This window comes from Sarcophilus harrisii, chromosome 3 (genome assembly GCF_902635505.1).
Source record: "Sarcophilus harrisii chromosome 3, mSarHar1.11, whole genome shotgun sequence".
Taxonomy (NCBI): Eukaryota; Metazoa; Chordata; class Mammalia; order Dasyuromorphia; family Dasyuridae; genus Sarcophilus; species Sarcophilus harrisii.
In genome coordinates this window covers 237,444,924-237,462,669 of record NC_045428.1, presented here as the reverse complement: position 1 = coordinate 237,462,669, position 17,746 = coordinate 237,444,924, and the positions used below count along the sequence as shown (strand labels likewise).

At 32.8% G+C, this 17,746-nt stretch overlaps 1 protein-coding gene across 2 annotated transcripts in view; it reads left to right on the top strand.

Moving 5' to 3' along the window:
• Nucleotides 1-17,746, top strand: part of DOP1B (DOP1 leucine zipper like protein B) — a 132,985-nt gene that overhangs the window by 10,924 nt on the left and 104,315 nt on the right. For both annotated transcript variants that reach the window (XM_031959242.1, XM_031959241.1), the window contains exons 3-6: nucleotides 9,607-9,788; nucleotides 9,888-10,058; nucleotides 15,208-15,397; nucleotides 17,102-17,200. In XM_031959242.1, the coding sequence (XP_031815102.1) occupies nucleotides 9,607-9,788; nucleotides 9,888-10,058; nucleotides 15,208-15,397; nucleotides 17,102-17,200 (642 nt within the window). The remainder of the gene's footprint in view (nucleotides 1-9,606; nucleotides 9,789-9,887; nucleotides 10,059-15,207; nucleotides 15,398-17,101; nucleotides 17,201-17,746) is intronic.

Here is a 17,746-nt window from a genome sequence, read left to right as displayed (position 1 = left end):
ATCTCTGTGAGCTGCAGTTCTCCCTGTCTTGGTGGATACTCCTGTCCAGACTCTGTTCCTTGGGATTGTAGACCACTTTATCAATCTCTTTAAGGTGCCCTGGGTTGGAAAAATGACTCACTGTGATTTTTAATCAACTTTCCTGATGAAGATTTGGTCTGATCCATTTTTTAAATAAGTGTTATGAAGGGATAGTGAAAAGCTAAACTCATTATTTCTTCTATCTCCATTATTTTGAACCCATCTCTGAATCTAAAGATTCTTAAAATTTATCTCTGATCTATTTTCCAAGTTTTTGGGGGGTTTTTGAGAGTGGATATTTACATTTTCTTCATTTTTTTCCTTTTATCTTTAGATTATACATTTCTTGCTATTCCACATAAGTAATGATTCCTGAGTGGTCTATTCTAGTTTTCAGGAAGTTTATTACTTATGTGGGTAATGTTTATGACTTTGTCTTCTGAGCTATTTTTCCCCTTTTAATTCCTTTCTCCAGAGTTTTTTCCCCCTGAGGCAATTGGGGTTAAGTGACTTGCCCAGGGTCACCCAGCTAGGAAATATTGTGTCCTAGGGTCATATTTGAACTCAGGTCCTCCTGACTTCAGGGCCAGTGCTCTATCCACTGTGCCATATAGCTGCCCCCAGAGGTTTTCTTTTCCAATTTCATTTCATTTTCTAATCTCTTGATCATTTTTTTCTAGGTATTCCTATAGGCCTTGTGGAAAATCTATTTTTTTTTCCTTTGAGTTCCTGCTTGTATTTTTTTACATTTCTATTCATTTCTTTTCCAAGGCTTAACAGATATAATTTTTATATTGGCTGGTGTTTTCTTTGATTTATTCATCTTCTGAACTGGGGCTTTGTTCTAGGGATAAAATCAGTTCTCTTCTGTGTCTTTAGGTGGGATGGTCAGCTCTACTTGGTCTTGCCTTGGATGCCCTGAATTCTTGTGTGGACCATCTCCTGGGAGTTAGGACTTTCTAGATCTTTGAGGTCCACAGACTGGATCTTCAGGGACCTCTAATGTCATTCCAGATTAGAGTTTTAGGGACTTGGGAGCCCCTTAAGTCAGTTTACCTTATTCTCATCATTGCTATTCCTGATGACTTTGAAGATCCATGCTCTGCATTTCTGATCCATATGATGGCTTTCTCAGAGGAGACCCTCTGTTCTTGCGATCTTGGAATACATAATCTTGTAGGTTATCAATGTCTGTAGTTATAACGGAAGGCTTCTAATTTGTTTGCCCAGATTAGTTCTGGTTTTTCCTGTGGCTTTCTTTATTACCCCATGTTATTGTCATCTTATTTTTTAGTACCTGTTGGAATAAGTTGTTTATTGCAGTTTTTCATTGGATTTCTTGACTATTATTTAATCTGGTATAATTTTTAAGATTTTGGCAGGAGTATGTGGGAATTGACCTGCCTACTTCTATTTAGGAATCTATCTTGGCCAGAAGTCCTAGAAATTGATTTTTCCATGCTTCCCATAGAGCCAGTTTTCTCCCCAAGTCAGCAGGCAGTCATCAACTTTAGTTTTCTTCCAGTGGTTCTGAAAGGTTTTGATAAATTGAGTCATTTTTTTCTAATAGAGCATCACTTGGCCAATGCCTTTACTAGCTCCATGCTCTAGGGTTTCTGCTCCTATTCTTTGTTCAACTCCAAAAATCTTATTATACAATGGAGATACAACTTCACTTTTAAACTTTGTGTATGAATGGTAATAAAGGTCAAACTGTCCACAGATTTCCCAATTTCATACCAAATACCTGACATTATTCCAGGAGTACTTATTCTATGAGTACTGAGATTCCCTCAGGGTCTGGATCTCTCACACATGAAAAACTGCTAATTCTCATGTGGACCTTTGCCCAAGTCTCTGATTGAGGACTCAGACTCCCTTAATAGAGTCATAATCAAAGGAAGCATTGTGAGTAGCTAAACTCCCATCCTACAAACTTCCAGACATAATTTCAGGGTCATAGGGTAGAAAATATTCTTGTTTCTTTGTTTAAATCATCAGGTAGACATTGATGAGTGATGGCCCACAATAGATCACTCAAGAACACCAGACCAAAATCTTGTCTCGTTGGACTATGTTGTCAGCCTGTTGTAATCTCATTTAGTAATGAGAAATGTTTTCATGTGATTGCCTAGTATAGAAATCATGTGGAGCTATATCACATTATTTCTAAATCTGTAAAATGAGCTGGAGAAGGATTAGCAAATGACTTTAATGTCGTTGGCAAGAAAACCCCAAATGGGGTCACAAAGAGGCAGATATAACTAAAAAATGACTGAACAACAGACTACTCTATAATATTCTAGAGCTCTGCTATTAGAACAATGGGAATAGTGGGAAAGCATGAGTTGTTAAAAGTTTGATTTTATAATCACTAATATGACATTTGCAACTGCTACTTTCTCAATTTTAGATTCTGTGGTATGAACAGTATGGCATTATTATCACTCATTATCATCAGATCACCATGGCTTTATCTATTACCTTATAAAATGCAGTGACATTATCATAAAAAATAGTAGTACAGCCATAAATGATGACAATTTGTACTCATTGTAGGAATTTTGTGTACTGACTTATACACTTAGCAAATATCTTCTCTTTTATGGTTATGATTATTGTTATTGAGCTGCAGCGTTATCCATAAAAAAGGAGTATTGTGAGTGATTGCTGTAACAAAACTCCAGACTTGAGGAGTTATTTTTATACTGTTCAATATATAATGCAAACATTTCTTTTTTTAAAAATCAATAATTACTTATTTTTACATTTTTTAAAATTTGAGTTCAGGTTCTCTCCTTTCCCTTCTCTTCTCTACCCATTAAGAAGGCAAGAAATATTATATCAATTATACATTTGAAATTAGGCAAAAATATTTCCATGTATGCCATGCTTCAAAAACAAAACAAGAAAAATTAAGAAAGTGAAAAAATTATGTTTTAATCTTCACATGGATTGCATAAGTTCTCTCTCTGAAAATAGATAACATTTTTCTTCATAAGTCTTTTGGAACTGTACTGAATCATTATATTGCTGAGAAGTGCTAAGTCACCCACAGTTGATCATTGTACAGTATTGCTCTTACTGTGTACAATGTTCTCCCAGTTCTGTTTGCCTCACTTTGCATCAATTTATATAAATCTTCCCAGTTTTTTTCTGAAACTATACTGCTTGTCATTTCTTATAGAACAATAATATTCCATTACAATCACATACCCTTTTTGTTTAGCCACTCCCAAATTGATGGACATCCCTTCAATTTCCATTTCTTTGCCACCACAAAAAGACCTGCTGTAAATATTTTTGTACATATAGATCCTTTTCCTTTTTCTCTGATCTCTTTGGGATACAGACCTAGTAGTGGTATTACTGAGTCAAAGGATATGCTTGATTTTATAGCCTTTCGTTCATAGTTCCAAATTGTTCTCCAAAATGTTTGGATCAGTTCACAATTCCACCAACAGTGTAGCGGTGTCCCAGTTTTCCCACATGCCCTCCAATATTTGTCATTTTCCCTTCCTGTCATATTAGCCAATCTTATAGGCACCAGATGGTACCTCAGAATTGTTTTAATTTGAATTTCTCTAATCAATAGTGATTCAGATTATTTTTTTCACATGGTTATAGTTAGCTTTGATTTTTTTCTGAAAACTGAAAGTTTGACTATTTATCAATTGAGGAATGATTTTGGTGTTGGGTTTTTGGGGTTTGTGTTTTATAAATTTGGCTTAGTTCCCCATGTATTTGAAAAATGAGGCCTTTACCAGAGAAACTTGATATAAATCCATCAACTCCCTCCAATTTCCTGCTTTCCTTCTAACTTTGACTGCATTGGTTTTGTTTAGCTAAAATTTTAAAACTCTATATATTCAAAATTATCTGTTTTGCCTCCTCTGAATCTCCCTGTCTTTTGTTTGGTCACGTATTCTTTGACTGTCCACAAATCTGACAGATAAAATTTTCTTTGCTTCCCATTTGCTTATAATAAAGTGGTTTACTTCTAAATGATCTATTTTGAGGTTTTCTTGTTATATGATGTGAGATGTTGGTCTATACAGAGTTTCTGCCAACTACTCTCTAGTTTTCTTAACAGTTTTTTTCCCCAAATAGTTGAGTTCTTGACTTCATAGTTGGGATCTTTGGGATTATCTAACATTAGGGAATTCTACTCATTTGCTTCTGTATTACGTGTACCTAATCTATTCCATTGATCAACAACTCTGTTTTTTAACCACCACCAAATGTTTGATGATTACTACTTTGTGACAGAGATTTATATCTGGTACTACATGGTCCCCTTCCTTCACATTTTTTGGTCATTAATTCCTTTAACATTCTTGATTTTTTATTTCTCTAGATGAATTTTGTTATTACTTTTTCTAGATTTATAAAGTAATTCTTGGTGCTTTGATTGGTATGATACTATCTAAATAGTCTAGTCATTTTTATTATATTGTCTCAGCCTATTTATAAACAATGAATATTTCTCCAATTATTTAGATATGTCTTTATTTGTTTAACCAGTGCAAAGCTTCTAGTTTAGGGAAAGGTTATGCATCAGGGCAAGAAGAGGTCACAGATCAAGCATAAAAGGGCTTGACTTTGTGTGTAGGCTGCACAGAAATAGGTATCAACTGACAGCTCTATTACTACCCCATTTCATTTGTAAATTTTAAAAATCTTTTGTTCAACTGTTGAAATGTTCATGTTTGTGAATATTTATTAGTTACCTAAAAAAATTAAAAAATGAAAAGTTATGAATTCTAACATGTGAAGGTGAAGAGGGCATCCATTCCAAGTAAAATGGATATCCTAAGTTTACAGAGACAGGAAATGGAATTGTACTATGAGAAACAGTAAATAGGCAATTTGACTGAATTTTTAAATTTATAGTGAAAGGAAAAGTAATATAATTGGACAGGTAGATTGGAACTAGAAGGTAAGGATTTTAAAAGCTAAACTGAGTTTATATTGATCCCCAGAGGCAATAGAAAAGCCTGTAGCTTTCTGTACAAAGGAGTTGTGGTACATAATGAATAATAACTGAGGCAACAATTCGAGCTATGTGGTTTATTAGCAAAATAGTCATGGTCAGTGAACTCTCCAACTAATCCAAAGATCCAGAATACAGAGTAAGACAGATTTTTATGTATTGTTATTATTATATTATATTTTATTATTACATTATTAATGTATAATATATTATTTTATATTATATTATTATAATTATTAAGAATAATTAATCAGGGAGCAGCTAGGTGCCATAGTGGTCAGAGCACCAGTCCTGAAGTCAAGAGGACCCGAGTTCCAATTTGGCCTCAGACACTTAACACTTCCTACCTGTGTGATCCTGAGCAAATCACTTAACCCTAATTGCCTCAGCAAAAATAAATAAATAAATAAAATAAAACCAGTTAATTAAGAGAAAATCACGTTACAAACTAGGATATAAACTTAGGTAATCTGATTTCTAGTTGGAGGAAAGATTAAAGGCTTTTCAAGTTGGAAGGAAGAAAGAGTGAATTTTGACCAATTTAGAAGGAGGATGAATAGATTTCAAGGTTTTTCTTTTCCCAGAATTGAGACATTCAAATTTTCTTTTAGTGATGGTTGTGCTTACTTCACTTTTACATCATTTCATGCAAGTCTTCCCATTTTACTTGTTTTTTTTAGCTCAATAATAGTTTATTATATCCATGTACCATAATTTGTTTAGTCATTCCCTAATTGATGGACAACACTTTATTTCCTGTTCTTTGCTACTGCCAAAAGTACTGCTATAAATATTCTGCTATATAAGGGACTTATTTTTTTTTCTCAGTGTCTCCTTTTATGAAATGTGAAATACCCAGCAATGGCATTATTTCTTATATTTGTAATTTTGTAGTTGCAATTACCTGAAGAAAATTTAACATTCTTCCAATTTAATTATTTTTAAAGTGTTTAAATACAAAATACTTAACTAAGCAATCATAACTAAAACAAATTTGTGGATCAATGATATAAAAATTAACTAAAGCTACCTAGGGCACATGACTTCTGCCATTGTCATTCAGAACATTGATTCTCCACATTCCAGCCTGAAAACGATTTGAATCAGAAGATCCTAGAAATCAGATATCTCTACTGCATCTCAAAAAAAAAAAAAAAAAAGCTTGATACAAAGTTTGAGTTTAGTGAGATAAACACATTATTGATTTGTCTCAAAAAACTATAGCTACCTTTCAAGGTGGACTATTTTTTATTTTTCAATTGAAGTTTTTATAACATTCTTTTTTTAAAATTTTGAGATCAAATTTTTTCTTTCCTTTTATCTCCTCTCCCTCTCATTGAAAAGACAAGCAATATGAGACCCATTATACATGTTAAATTATGCAAAAAAAAAAGTTTTCCAAATTAGTCATATTACTAAAAAAAAGTCAAGAAAAATAGTGGAAAATATATTTCAATCTGCACTTAAAGTTCTTTCTCTGGATAAATAAGATTCTTTTTTGATCTCTAAATTAACCAAGTTTTCTCTTAAAAATTTTTATCATGAGGCCTTTGGAATTTTTGTGGAGCATTGTATTCTTCAGAATAGCTTATTCTTTCATAATTGATTATTGTTACAATATTGCTGTTACTATATGCAATGTTATTCTGATTCTGCTCACTTTGCATTAGTTCATTTTAAATTTTTTCTGAAACTGTCTTACTTGTCATTTCTTATAGCACAACAGCATTTCACCATAATCATGTAACATAACTTGTCCAGTCATTCTTCACTTGATGGATATCCTTTCAATTTTCAATTCAGTGCCACCACAAAAAAAGAGCTGCTAAGATTTTTGTACATATAGATGGATCCTTTTCCTTTTTCTTTGATTGTTTTGGGATACAGACTTCATCATCATGTTTTAAACAAGAATCTACTTGTAGACTGCTTTCTTCAAATCACATGCTAGCCATTGAGTGTCTATTATATGCTAGGCATAGTGGAGAGATACAAAAATATATAAAAAAAAGTCTGCTCTCAAGACATGTATAGTAAACAGAGAAACAAATCCCTCTATCCCCCCCAAAATTAAATAAATAAATTGATGTAGGATCATAGATTTAAAAGCTTGAAAGTCTAAATCCCCTTCATTTACAGATAAGGAAACTGAGACCCAGAGTATCTAAGTGTCTTGTACAAAGTCACACAATCAATTAACATTTATTAAGTGTCTGCTTGGTAAGTGCCATGTACTGTTCTAGGTAATAAGAATACAAAGAAAGAAACTCCTTATGTAAAAAGAAGCTTATGAGTAAATGAGCCTGTTCTGTTATAATGTGTTTTGAAAATATAGATTGGTTCCAATGATATTGATATTAGGGAACAATTTGAGCATAATTCAAATTTGGTTTATATTTATACCCAATTTCACCTTAGAAAAGCATTAAGGATGAAGAAAATTGCACTGCTTCACAATTTACTCCCAAGCTTACCTACTTCCACAAATAAATTTCAGGTTTCTTTCAAGATAAATTGGCTTTATATTTTGGGGTTCAATAGAAGCTATGTTTGGAAGAAGGAACATCACACCCCTGCATTCTTTACTCCCTCCTAATTATTTTCCCATTTTTTAAAATGTTTTTGGTCCTGGTCCTATTTCCTGAAGTTTTGGCCCATTGAAGCTCTCTCTCTGTCTTGCTGGTAGCTGTTGACTGCCAGCCCAGACGCATGGAATTGGTATTCAGCATTTTTATTTAGTTTCTATATTTTTTTAATGTGTTGATGACAGAATTTTTTATCCCTGATTGTGGCTCTGTGATATTTGAATTGTTTCTTTCTGGTTGCTTGCAATATTATCTGCTTCATCTGGGGACCTCTGAAATTTGACTATAATATTCCTGGGAGTTTTCATTTGGAGATCTCTTTCAAGAAGTGATCTATAGTTTCTTTCCATTTGTTTTATCCTCTGGATCTAAGATATCAAGATTCTTTTCTTTGAAAATGTTTTGAAATATGATATCTAGGCTCTTTTTTGATCATGGCTTTAAGGTAGTCTTGTAATATTCTAATTTTCTCTCAGTCTATTTGCTAGATCTATTGTTTTTCCAATAATATATTTCATGTTTTATTGTATTTTTTTCATTCTTTTGACTTTGTTTCATTGTTTCTTGAAGTCTCATTAAGCATTAGTTTCCACTTGTCCAATTCTAATTTTTAAGAAATTAATTTTTAATGGGCTTTTGTACCTTCTATTTCCATTTGGCCAATTCTATTTTTAAATTTTTTTTTTATTGAACTGAATACCAAATAAGAAAAACACAGAATAGAAAAAGAAAGACAGAAAAGATGTTCTGTACCCAATAGAACATTAGGGAGAATTGAAGATATGTAACAATAAATTTCTATTTCAAGAAAGCATATATAATAATAGAAGAGATTATATTCATGAGTTTCTGTCTTGTCTTTGCTTTCTTGCAGTGCAGTTTTTACTTTATTATTTTTCTGCCCTTTCATGCTTCCCCCCCATATCTCCCAAGCAGGCTAGAGTTAAACACAGATCCATGTAGATATAAATATACATATATATATATGTATGTATGTATGTATGTATGTATGTATGTATTCACACGTACCCACACATGCATATATCTACATATACACATGCATAAACATACATACATATATACCCACATGCATCTAAAACAATGTGAATATGGCTAACATATAATGTAGATATCTCTCTTGATTGAATCTTTAAATTTGGCTTTGTCCAAGATCAATGATGACTAGCCCTACTTTTTTTTTTCTAATAAATTCTACTCCTGATCTTTGTTGTAATATTTCTGTATATCTCTTATTTCCTATCCCTGCTGATTCTTCTATTTTAATTCTGTTCCTTAACTTGTTTTTCTATTACTTAACCTCACCTGCCCATGGATCCCTCCTTTTTCTTCTCCCTCATTCTTTCCTTCCCTCTTCATCCCATTTCTATTAATCCACACACCTTATCCCAGTGCTATAAATCTGCACATTCTTCTGTACCCTATTATCCTTTACGCTATTCCTTCTCCCCTTATTTTTTAAATAGATTTTGGAGGGGGCTATACCCTTTGTGCAATACATGTAGTATTGCCTATTATTTAACCCATTCTTGAATTAGAACTACAAGCCCTTCTCCTCCCTCTTAACACCTCTGTCTATTCTTCTTGTACACTTCATTTGTATAACATAATTAGTATTTTTAGCTTTTCCTAAATAGTTTTGCTTTTTAGAGACAGATTACTTAGCTCTGCCCCCAACAATTTTTTGAGCTACCCAATTATTGATGTCAGTTTTAAATATATGGTATACATTTCCATGTAAAAAACATAAACAATTTGTCCATGTTAAGTTCCTTGAAATTAATTTCCCTTATTACACTCTCCTTGTGTTTATCTGTTTATTTTCTTCCTACTCATTTCTGCATGTTGATATTATTTTAATCCTAGTGATGATACTCAAGACTAAAATAAATTTGCCGGTATTGTGCTTTCCTCATGTTAGCATTCTAGGAGTGTTAGATTTACATTTAACTATCAAAGTCATCTTTTTGTGTATTACCTATTTTACAGGCTCTTCAGAGTAATCTGACATATTCCCTGCTGCCAAGACGTCTCATTATCAGTAAGAGATTAGCTCAATGTTTGCATCCAGCTTTGCCTAGTGGAGTACATTTGAAAGCCCTAGAGACCTATGAAATCATATTTAAAATTATAGGGACAAAATGGCTTGCCAAAGATTTGTTCCTTTACAGGTAGGTTTGCTTTTTGAAATTTTATTTTCTTATCAAGAAAGCATGTTTAATTTTCAGATTAGGAAGTATTATTGGTCTTTTCTTTTTCCTTTCTCTCAGTTGTGGCTTGTTTCCCCTTCTGACAAATGGAGCAGTGTCAGTGAGACCTGTCCTTCTTGATCTGTATGAGAAATACTTTCTTCCACTAAAGAAGCTGCTTCTTCCAAGTCTTCAGGCATTTGTTATTGGACTGCTGCCTGGCCTAGAGGAGGGCTCAGAGATTTATGACAGGTAAGAAGTTATAACTATTTATCAACAGTAACTTAAAATGGAAGCTGTGTCCTATATTTTCCTTCCATGGAAATAGGGGAGGTGTCTTTTTCAGGAGAGGAGTAAAAGCACCTCTTTTTTTCTCTCAACTGTAAACATGGTGTAGGGCTTGGATTTAGGAAGTAGGATTTAAATTGTAGCCATAATATTTGTTAACTGTTTATTTTTTCTCTTTATTAAATCTCACTTTCTCCATCTGTTAAAAAAAAGATATAATAAAGTAAACTTGCAATATAAAGAACTATATAGATGTGGATAGTATTAGACTCAATCACTTAGCATTTATTAAGCACTTACTATATACCAGACATTGTGCCAATTATTAGGAATATAAAGAATGGCAAAAAAAAATTCATCTTTTGCTCTTAAGGAGCTTACAGTTTAATCAGAGTTTGGAAGAACAACATGAAAATAACTATTTACAAACAATTTATAGAGGATAAATAGAAAGTAGTCTTAGAGGGAAGCCACTAATATTAAGGAGGATTGGACAAGGCTTCTTATAAAAGATGGAACTTTAACTGTGACTTGAAAAAAGCTAGAGAAGCTAGGAGTCAGAGATAGGGAGGGAGAGTATTTCAGGAATGAGGGAGAGTCAGTGAAAATATACCAAATCAAGAGATGAAGTACCAGGTTCAAGTTCCAGCAACAAGGCCAGTGTCAGTGGATCATGGAGGAAAGAAATGTGTAAGAAGACTGAAAAAGAAACAGTGAGTCAAGTTATAAAAGACTTCAAAAGGGGATTTTATATTTCAGCTTGAAAGTTAATATTCACTAGAGTTTATTGATTTGGAGAAAAGGACATGACAAGCTTAAACCTGGGTTTTAGAAAGACCAATTTGAGAACTGAATAAAAGATGGATTGAAGTGTGGAGACAAGTCAGCAGGTTATTGCAATATTCCAAGTGTGAAAAGCAATCTTTGGGGTTGCCTTATAAGAGGAAAGTCATTTACTGAATTTATTGTAAAAGTGAAAATGGCAGAACCTGACAACTTATTGGATATGGGCGGTGAGAGAGACGATTTGAGGATGATGCTTAGGTTTCAGGCCTGAGGAAGTGGGAAGATGGCAGTATCCTTGATGGTAAAAGGAATTTTAGGAAGATGGGAGATTTTTATGGGAAAGAAACTGAGTTTAAGTTTTGGACATTTTGAATTTTCAAGATGTCTAATAGATAGACATTTGACACTTGAGTTCAAGAGACAGATGAGGGCTAGACAAGTTGACCTGAAAATCATTTGCATATAGGTAATTGAATCCATGAGAGCTGATTTGATCACCAAGTGAAAGAGAAGATAAGAAAGTAAAAGACAGAGTTCTGCGGGACACCCATGGCTTTCAAACATGACATGAATGATGATCCTGCAAAGGACACAGAGAAGAAATAGTTGGATAGCTGGGAAGAGAATGAGGAGAGAACATTATTATAAAAACTTAGAGAGAAGAGAATGTCAAAGAGAAGAATAAAATGAATAGTGTTGAAGACTGCAGAGAGGTCAAAAAGGATAAAGATGGAAACATGGCTTTTAGATTTGGCAATTAAAAAGACATCAGTAACTTTGGAGAGAGCAATTTTGTTTAATGATCAAAAGCCAAACTGCAGTTACTTAAAAGAGAATACAAGCAAAGGAAGTAGAAGCACTTATTGTGGATGTCCTTTTTAAAAGAATTTAACCAGAAAAAAAAAAGGAGGAGAGAGACATAATGATAGTTATTGGGACTAGATGGATGGATTGAGAAGGAATTTTGAAGATGAGAAAGAAATGGCTATGTACATAGATGATAAGGAAGCAGCCTATAGACAGGAAGAGATTAAATATTAGAGTGGGGATGATGCAGGGAACATTCTACTGGGGAATAATTGGAATGAGATAACTTGGCAAAAGTTACCTATCTCTTCATGTAAAAAAGGAGTCCCAGTTTGAAGGATAGCAATTTTTCTTTAATTGTATCTTTAAACTAATTTGGAGGGAAAGAAATTCCTGAATTTAACTCAAGGATATGGCAAGGTGGCTTTAGGCAGATGCAGCCTCAATTATAAAATCAATACTTCATAAAATCAATTATAATGCAGAATCAATAAAGCAGAAAGCTATACAGTATAAATCTGAAGCAATATTAGTTTGATCTTTTCAGATTCTATTATGAAAAAATATTTTAGTATATGTAGGATATTTCTTTCTATTAGTAAACTTCTTGGGATATATATGCCTAATAAAAGGGAATTCTCCACAATGTAGTACTAATTCACTTTTCCAATTTTATTTCACATTGTTCCCCTTCTTAAGCTCTATATTTCAGCCAAAGAGACTGATAGCTTTTCCCTGAAATCACTATACTGGGCCCTGCTTCTATATCTTCACACAGGGTTTCCTTGTTCCTCAGATGTATTTGCTCCTCCTAATTTCTACCTTTCAGAATTTCTTTTATCCTTTTCAGGGCCCAGTTTAAGGGTCATCTTCTCAATGAATCCTTCTTCTTTCCGCCTCTATTTTACCTCTTCTGTGTTAACTTTATAATTGCGCTTGGTTGGATCTAACACATCTTATCTTGTATTTAACTTGTCTCTGTATGTATTGCATTCTTCCACTCTAATATGAACTCCCCAAGGGCAGGGATGCTATTTTATCATCATTGTATCCCTAGTACATTGCATGTAATAGATGACTAAAAAGGGGATTTAAAGGCAGGTAGATAGTGTAGCAGATAGAGTTCTGGAGTTAGATCTCTAATATTTACTAGTGTGTGATCCTGGATAAATCACTTAACTTTTTCAATTTCAATATCCTAATTTGTCAAATCTGGAGAATGATAGCACCTATGTCCCAGCATTGTTGTCAAGGGTCAGATGTTTTGAAAACTTAAAAAAAAAAAGCTATATATGTGTTAATTATAATTATTAAATCAATCAGTGAATTAATAACTTGGTTAAATATTATGAAATAAGGGCTTTCTAAACTATTCTATTTAATTCTATTAATTTAATTAATTCTAATTCTATTTAAATAGCTGAAAGTTCCAAAGTGTAAAGTTTGTCCTTGTTTTAGTTAACTTCTCCAATAAATGACAGTCTTGTATCTTCTAGGCCCTTACTGAAATTTAGTAAGCTATGGAAATCCTCAAATGTTTTATTCATGGACCTTAGTTTCTCTCAGTAAATGATTAGAGGGTAAAGAAAGAAAAAAAGAACTAGAGTAAACAGGGGAAGGTAAAAGCACCTACAAATATTTATATTCATGAGAAATAAAAGCTTTTAAAGATATTCTAAGAGATATTTTAGAGATATAACTAATTGGGATTTACTGATATTGAAATCACAAATAATTTGGCAGTTTACCTGATTCTCCAATAAAAAGCTAGAAATTAGTGTTTTAGTATTAATTACTTTGTTCTATGGGTTACATAATTTAGGCCTGTTGTGAATTACAACTTTTTCATTCTTCATCTTTCACAGAACAAATGTACAAATAATATTTAATGATACCAATTTATGTTTCATTATAAAATATTCATAAAGAATTTGCAGGTTATAATTCTGGCTATTTTTATTGTAGAACATAAAGAATAATTTTCATTTGGAAAATATTATCTTATTCCTTTCCTTAAATCTTCCTCTTATTCTAAATTAAATAAGTTTTATTATAATGTAAAATTAATAAACACAAAGTCAAAAGTAGGAATATGAAGAGAAAATTAAATTGTATTATACAATTTTTAATTAAGTGAGTAAAAAGATTATTATGTGGCAAAAGGAGGCCTGATTACAAAATGCATGAGAATCAGTGATTTATGTGGCTAAAGAGAAATGTCAATAAAGTAGGTACTTTCTTAATAAATGGCCAAATAGTTGAGATTGAATTGGCTAGGTAGGTGGTACAGTGGGTAGAGTTCCAGGCCTGGAGTCATGAAAACTCATTTTTCTGAGTTCAAATCTGGCCCCAGACACTAACCTTAGCTAAATCACTTAACCCTGTTTGCCTCAGTTTCCTTATCTATAAAATGAGATGGACATGGAAAAGGCAAATCATATTGTTGTCTTTGCACATCTCAAATGGTGATCACAAAGAGTTGGACACTATTGAAAAACAACTGAACAACACCTTTTGAGATAGGAAATAAAGCAGAGGCTTTATTGATAGACCTACTGGTATAAGATGCCATTGTCTATTTTTTTTAATATCTCTCCCAATAGCTAACAAGGACTTTACTCAAGCAGAACATATATCCTTAAAGAACAGTAGTGTCCTGCTATCCAAGGATTTATGTTGGAGTGTGCAATGAATTGCTGCAAATTTACCTAATATTCATTAAGTGCCTACTATATCTGGATCACTATGAACTAGAAAAATATTCTTACAGCTGCCAAGTTAACTTCTTTTTTCAAAGCAGAGGAAGAATAAATTTCATTTATTTAACCAGCCTTAGTGGAATACTTAACAGAAAAGTCATTAACCATACAATCAGAAACGTTGGTCTTTTTTATTTTGAAAAATGACAATGTTTTTTCTCTTTTTCATTTTTAATTATTTCACAAGGAAATTTTACTGAATCATTTATTATACTTATTTTTTGCAAAAGAACAAGGTAGATTTAAAAGAAAATAGGTGTCTTTATAAATATTTAACATGAAAAGTTATCACCTCATTTTATTTCTGACAAACTGGTATCTTTTAATAATTTTATATAGTGCTTCTACCTTTATTTTTTCAAATATTTTTGATGTAGAAACTGGGTTTCTATAACTATTAGCAGTTGAAAATTGAGCTCAGGGAACCTAGTTAAATAATCTGACCCTAGACACAGTACAATAAAGAATAACATAAAAACTGTCTGAAGAGAGAAAAAATGTTCTAGACCCTACAGTTCTAGAATTACCTAGAAAGAATTACCTTTGCCAAATATATGTTTTAAACCTGTGCTTCCTTATTACCATTATCCAGAATTTGAGATAGCAACCCTTCTCTGGGGACCAAACCTTAGAATATAGGGTTTAGTCCCTAGATTTTATGTTGAGGGATTTTTCCAAAAAATATACCACAATTAGAATAGATATGGAATGAAAATATGGAAAATGAAATCTTGAATAATAATTTTACAATTTTGTAACAGAACAGATGCTTTGCTTCTGAGGCTGTCCCATGTTGTCGGCAAAGATGTATTCTATACTGCACTGTGGGGAGCAGTTGTGGTGAGTCCTTCCATAAGGCTCCCTGCGTCCCTTTTTGTAGTCAGCCACATACAAAGAGAGTTGCCTGGCCAAGAACAGACATATATGCTGGGGACTGATTACCAACTCACAGTAAGTTCATTATATTTTTCAGAAGAGATTTAGGGGTTGGAGTAGTCTGATCTCTGCTTTTGTTTCTTCCCTATTATTTTCCATGCAGATTATCCTTCCCAGCTCTTGAAAATGAACAATAGAGAAGTAAGTAAGTTTTAGGGGAAATAGAATGTTCCATAAGTCACTGTGTGATGAATAATGGTCTTAGTTTTGGGGCATTAAGCTGAAAATGTGGTAAGGTGATTATAAATTTTTTTTAATAAATAGAAACTGAAACCCTAAAGGAATGTTGTCTAATTCTAAAATTGCCTTGAGAGGCTCCAGGTATAATCCAATAATGTTAATGAAGTTCAAAATATATTTTGGAACTCATTGTTCCAAAATATCCCAATATATATGAGTATAAGTAAACATATACATGCATGTGCATGTGACAAGTGTTTATCTACATATACAAGTATATCCAAATATATATGTACATGTATGTATGTCAATCAAAGATATAATTATGTCTTCTAAGAAAAAATAATTTAATATTGTGGTATTTGATTATTAATATTAATGATTTTTGACCAGGCTAATATATTGATTTTTCATACATGGAACTTTGTGTCTCAGAAATCTTTTTAGAAGTAGCTAAAAGAGCCAAATTTGTGAATAAAGTATGTAATAAAACTGGGTCAATACCCATTTTAGTGTTATCAGTAGTACATCATAACTATGAAGTCATGAGACCATTTCTCTTATGTGACATATAAGTGGTCCTGAAATCAGTTCCAAAGAAGCTTCAATTTAATTTTGTTTTTCATTTCTCACAAAAAAGACAATATTGTTGCAGTAAATTCTATTACCTGTTTTAAAAGTCAGTTTTGCGGCTTTAAAGTTTTTTTAAGCCTTTAAAATGTATCAGAAAGTAACTAAATTAATATCAATTATTTTATATAGTACTTAGAGAGGCAGTGTGATAATAGTGGATAAAAGACTGGTCTCGGATTCAGGAAGAGCTGGGCTAAAGTACATTATCCTTGTGACCTTGCACAAGTCACTGAATCTTTCAGTGCCCCAACAAAACCTCTAAGATAATAAATTACTGGTTAATTACAGATTTCCTTTGATAGTAAAGATTTTCAACATTTAGAATTCCTCATGTCAGTAAATACACTGGTCTAAACCAACTTTATATTTATGTATATATACTGCTTTGCATTATCCTCATGATCCTGTGAAGTAGGTAGCACAAGTATTTTTTCCATTACTGTGTGACTGTGGGCAAATCACTTAGTTTCTCACTGCTTCCAGGAAACTGTCAGAGCAGGTGCTAGTCTGCTAAATAGTGGGAATTTTACCAGGAATTCTCTACACTGCAAAAAGTGTAAATCATGTTCCTCTCTGAGTGATATTCCATATTCTTCGTGGGGGAAGCAGGGACGCTGCGCTCTCTTCAATTATGGCTATTTGTCAGAAGTGAAACAGGGTTAAAATTAGACCTTTCTACCACTCATTCCAAAATGCTATTAAATAAAGTGGAATGGAATGAGAATTGGGGTAATGAAAGTGCATTTATTTCTTGGGAGAATACAAAGGTAATGTATTTGAAGGGAGTGAGAAGACAAATGTGAAAGAAACAATTCGATCACTGATAAAACAAAACTTAACAGTTCAGAAATATTAATTAAAATGTCTTGGAGGTATAGATTTAATATGATGTTTTATCATCTGCAGGTAAAATCTTTGTGTGCATCATTATTGGATTCTAATGTTCTGGTACAGAGAAACAATTTGGAAATAGTTCTTTTCTTTTTCCCATTTTACACGTGCCTGGTAAGTTCTTTGTCTTGCTCTGAGTCATTTTTTCATAGGAAATGTGAAGAACAATGTATTTCAAACCAAGTGCCTGTCATTCTACTTAACTAAAGAGAGTTGAATTACTAAATAGATGCTATTTATGATGTTAAGTAGACCAGAAGAAATTTCCATTTTATGGAGATGAAGGTCCCAGAGCAAATACTGAATATAAGATTGTCTTTTATGGTATTTGGAACTGCCCGCTAATGTCCTGTAATGGATCCAAATGAATTAATAAATTTGTACAAGATTTGAGACTGTAGAAAACATAACTGCATTAAAACCACAATATGAAAGGGCATTAAATGTCAGAACAGGGAAAGGAGTTTGGGAGGAAAAAATTATCTTTTTTCCTATGACCTATCCTTTTTCTAGATTCTTCTTTATTTTCCCAATATGTGACCACTGCATTACTTCTGTCTTTTCAGTCTTGTCCCTATAGTTTAGAAGTTAGACAATCTTTGAATCTGCTAACCTTTTGTCCACATCTTGCCAGTCCTCAGCCCTGTTTAGCATTTGTTA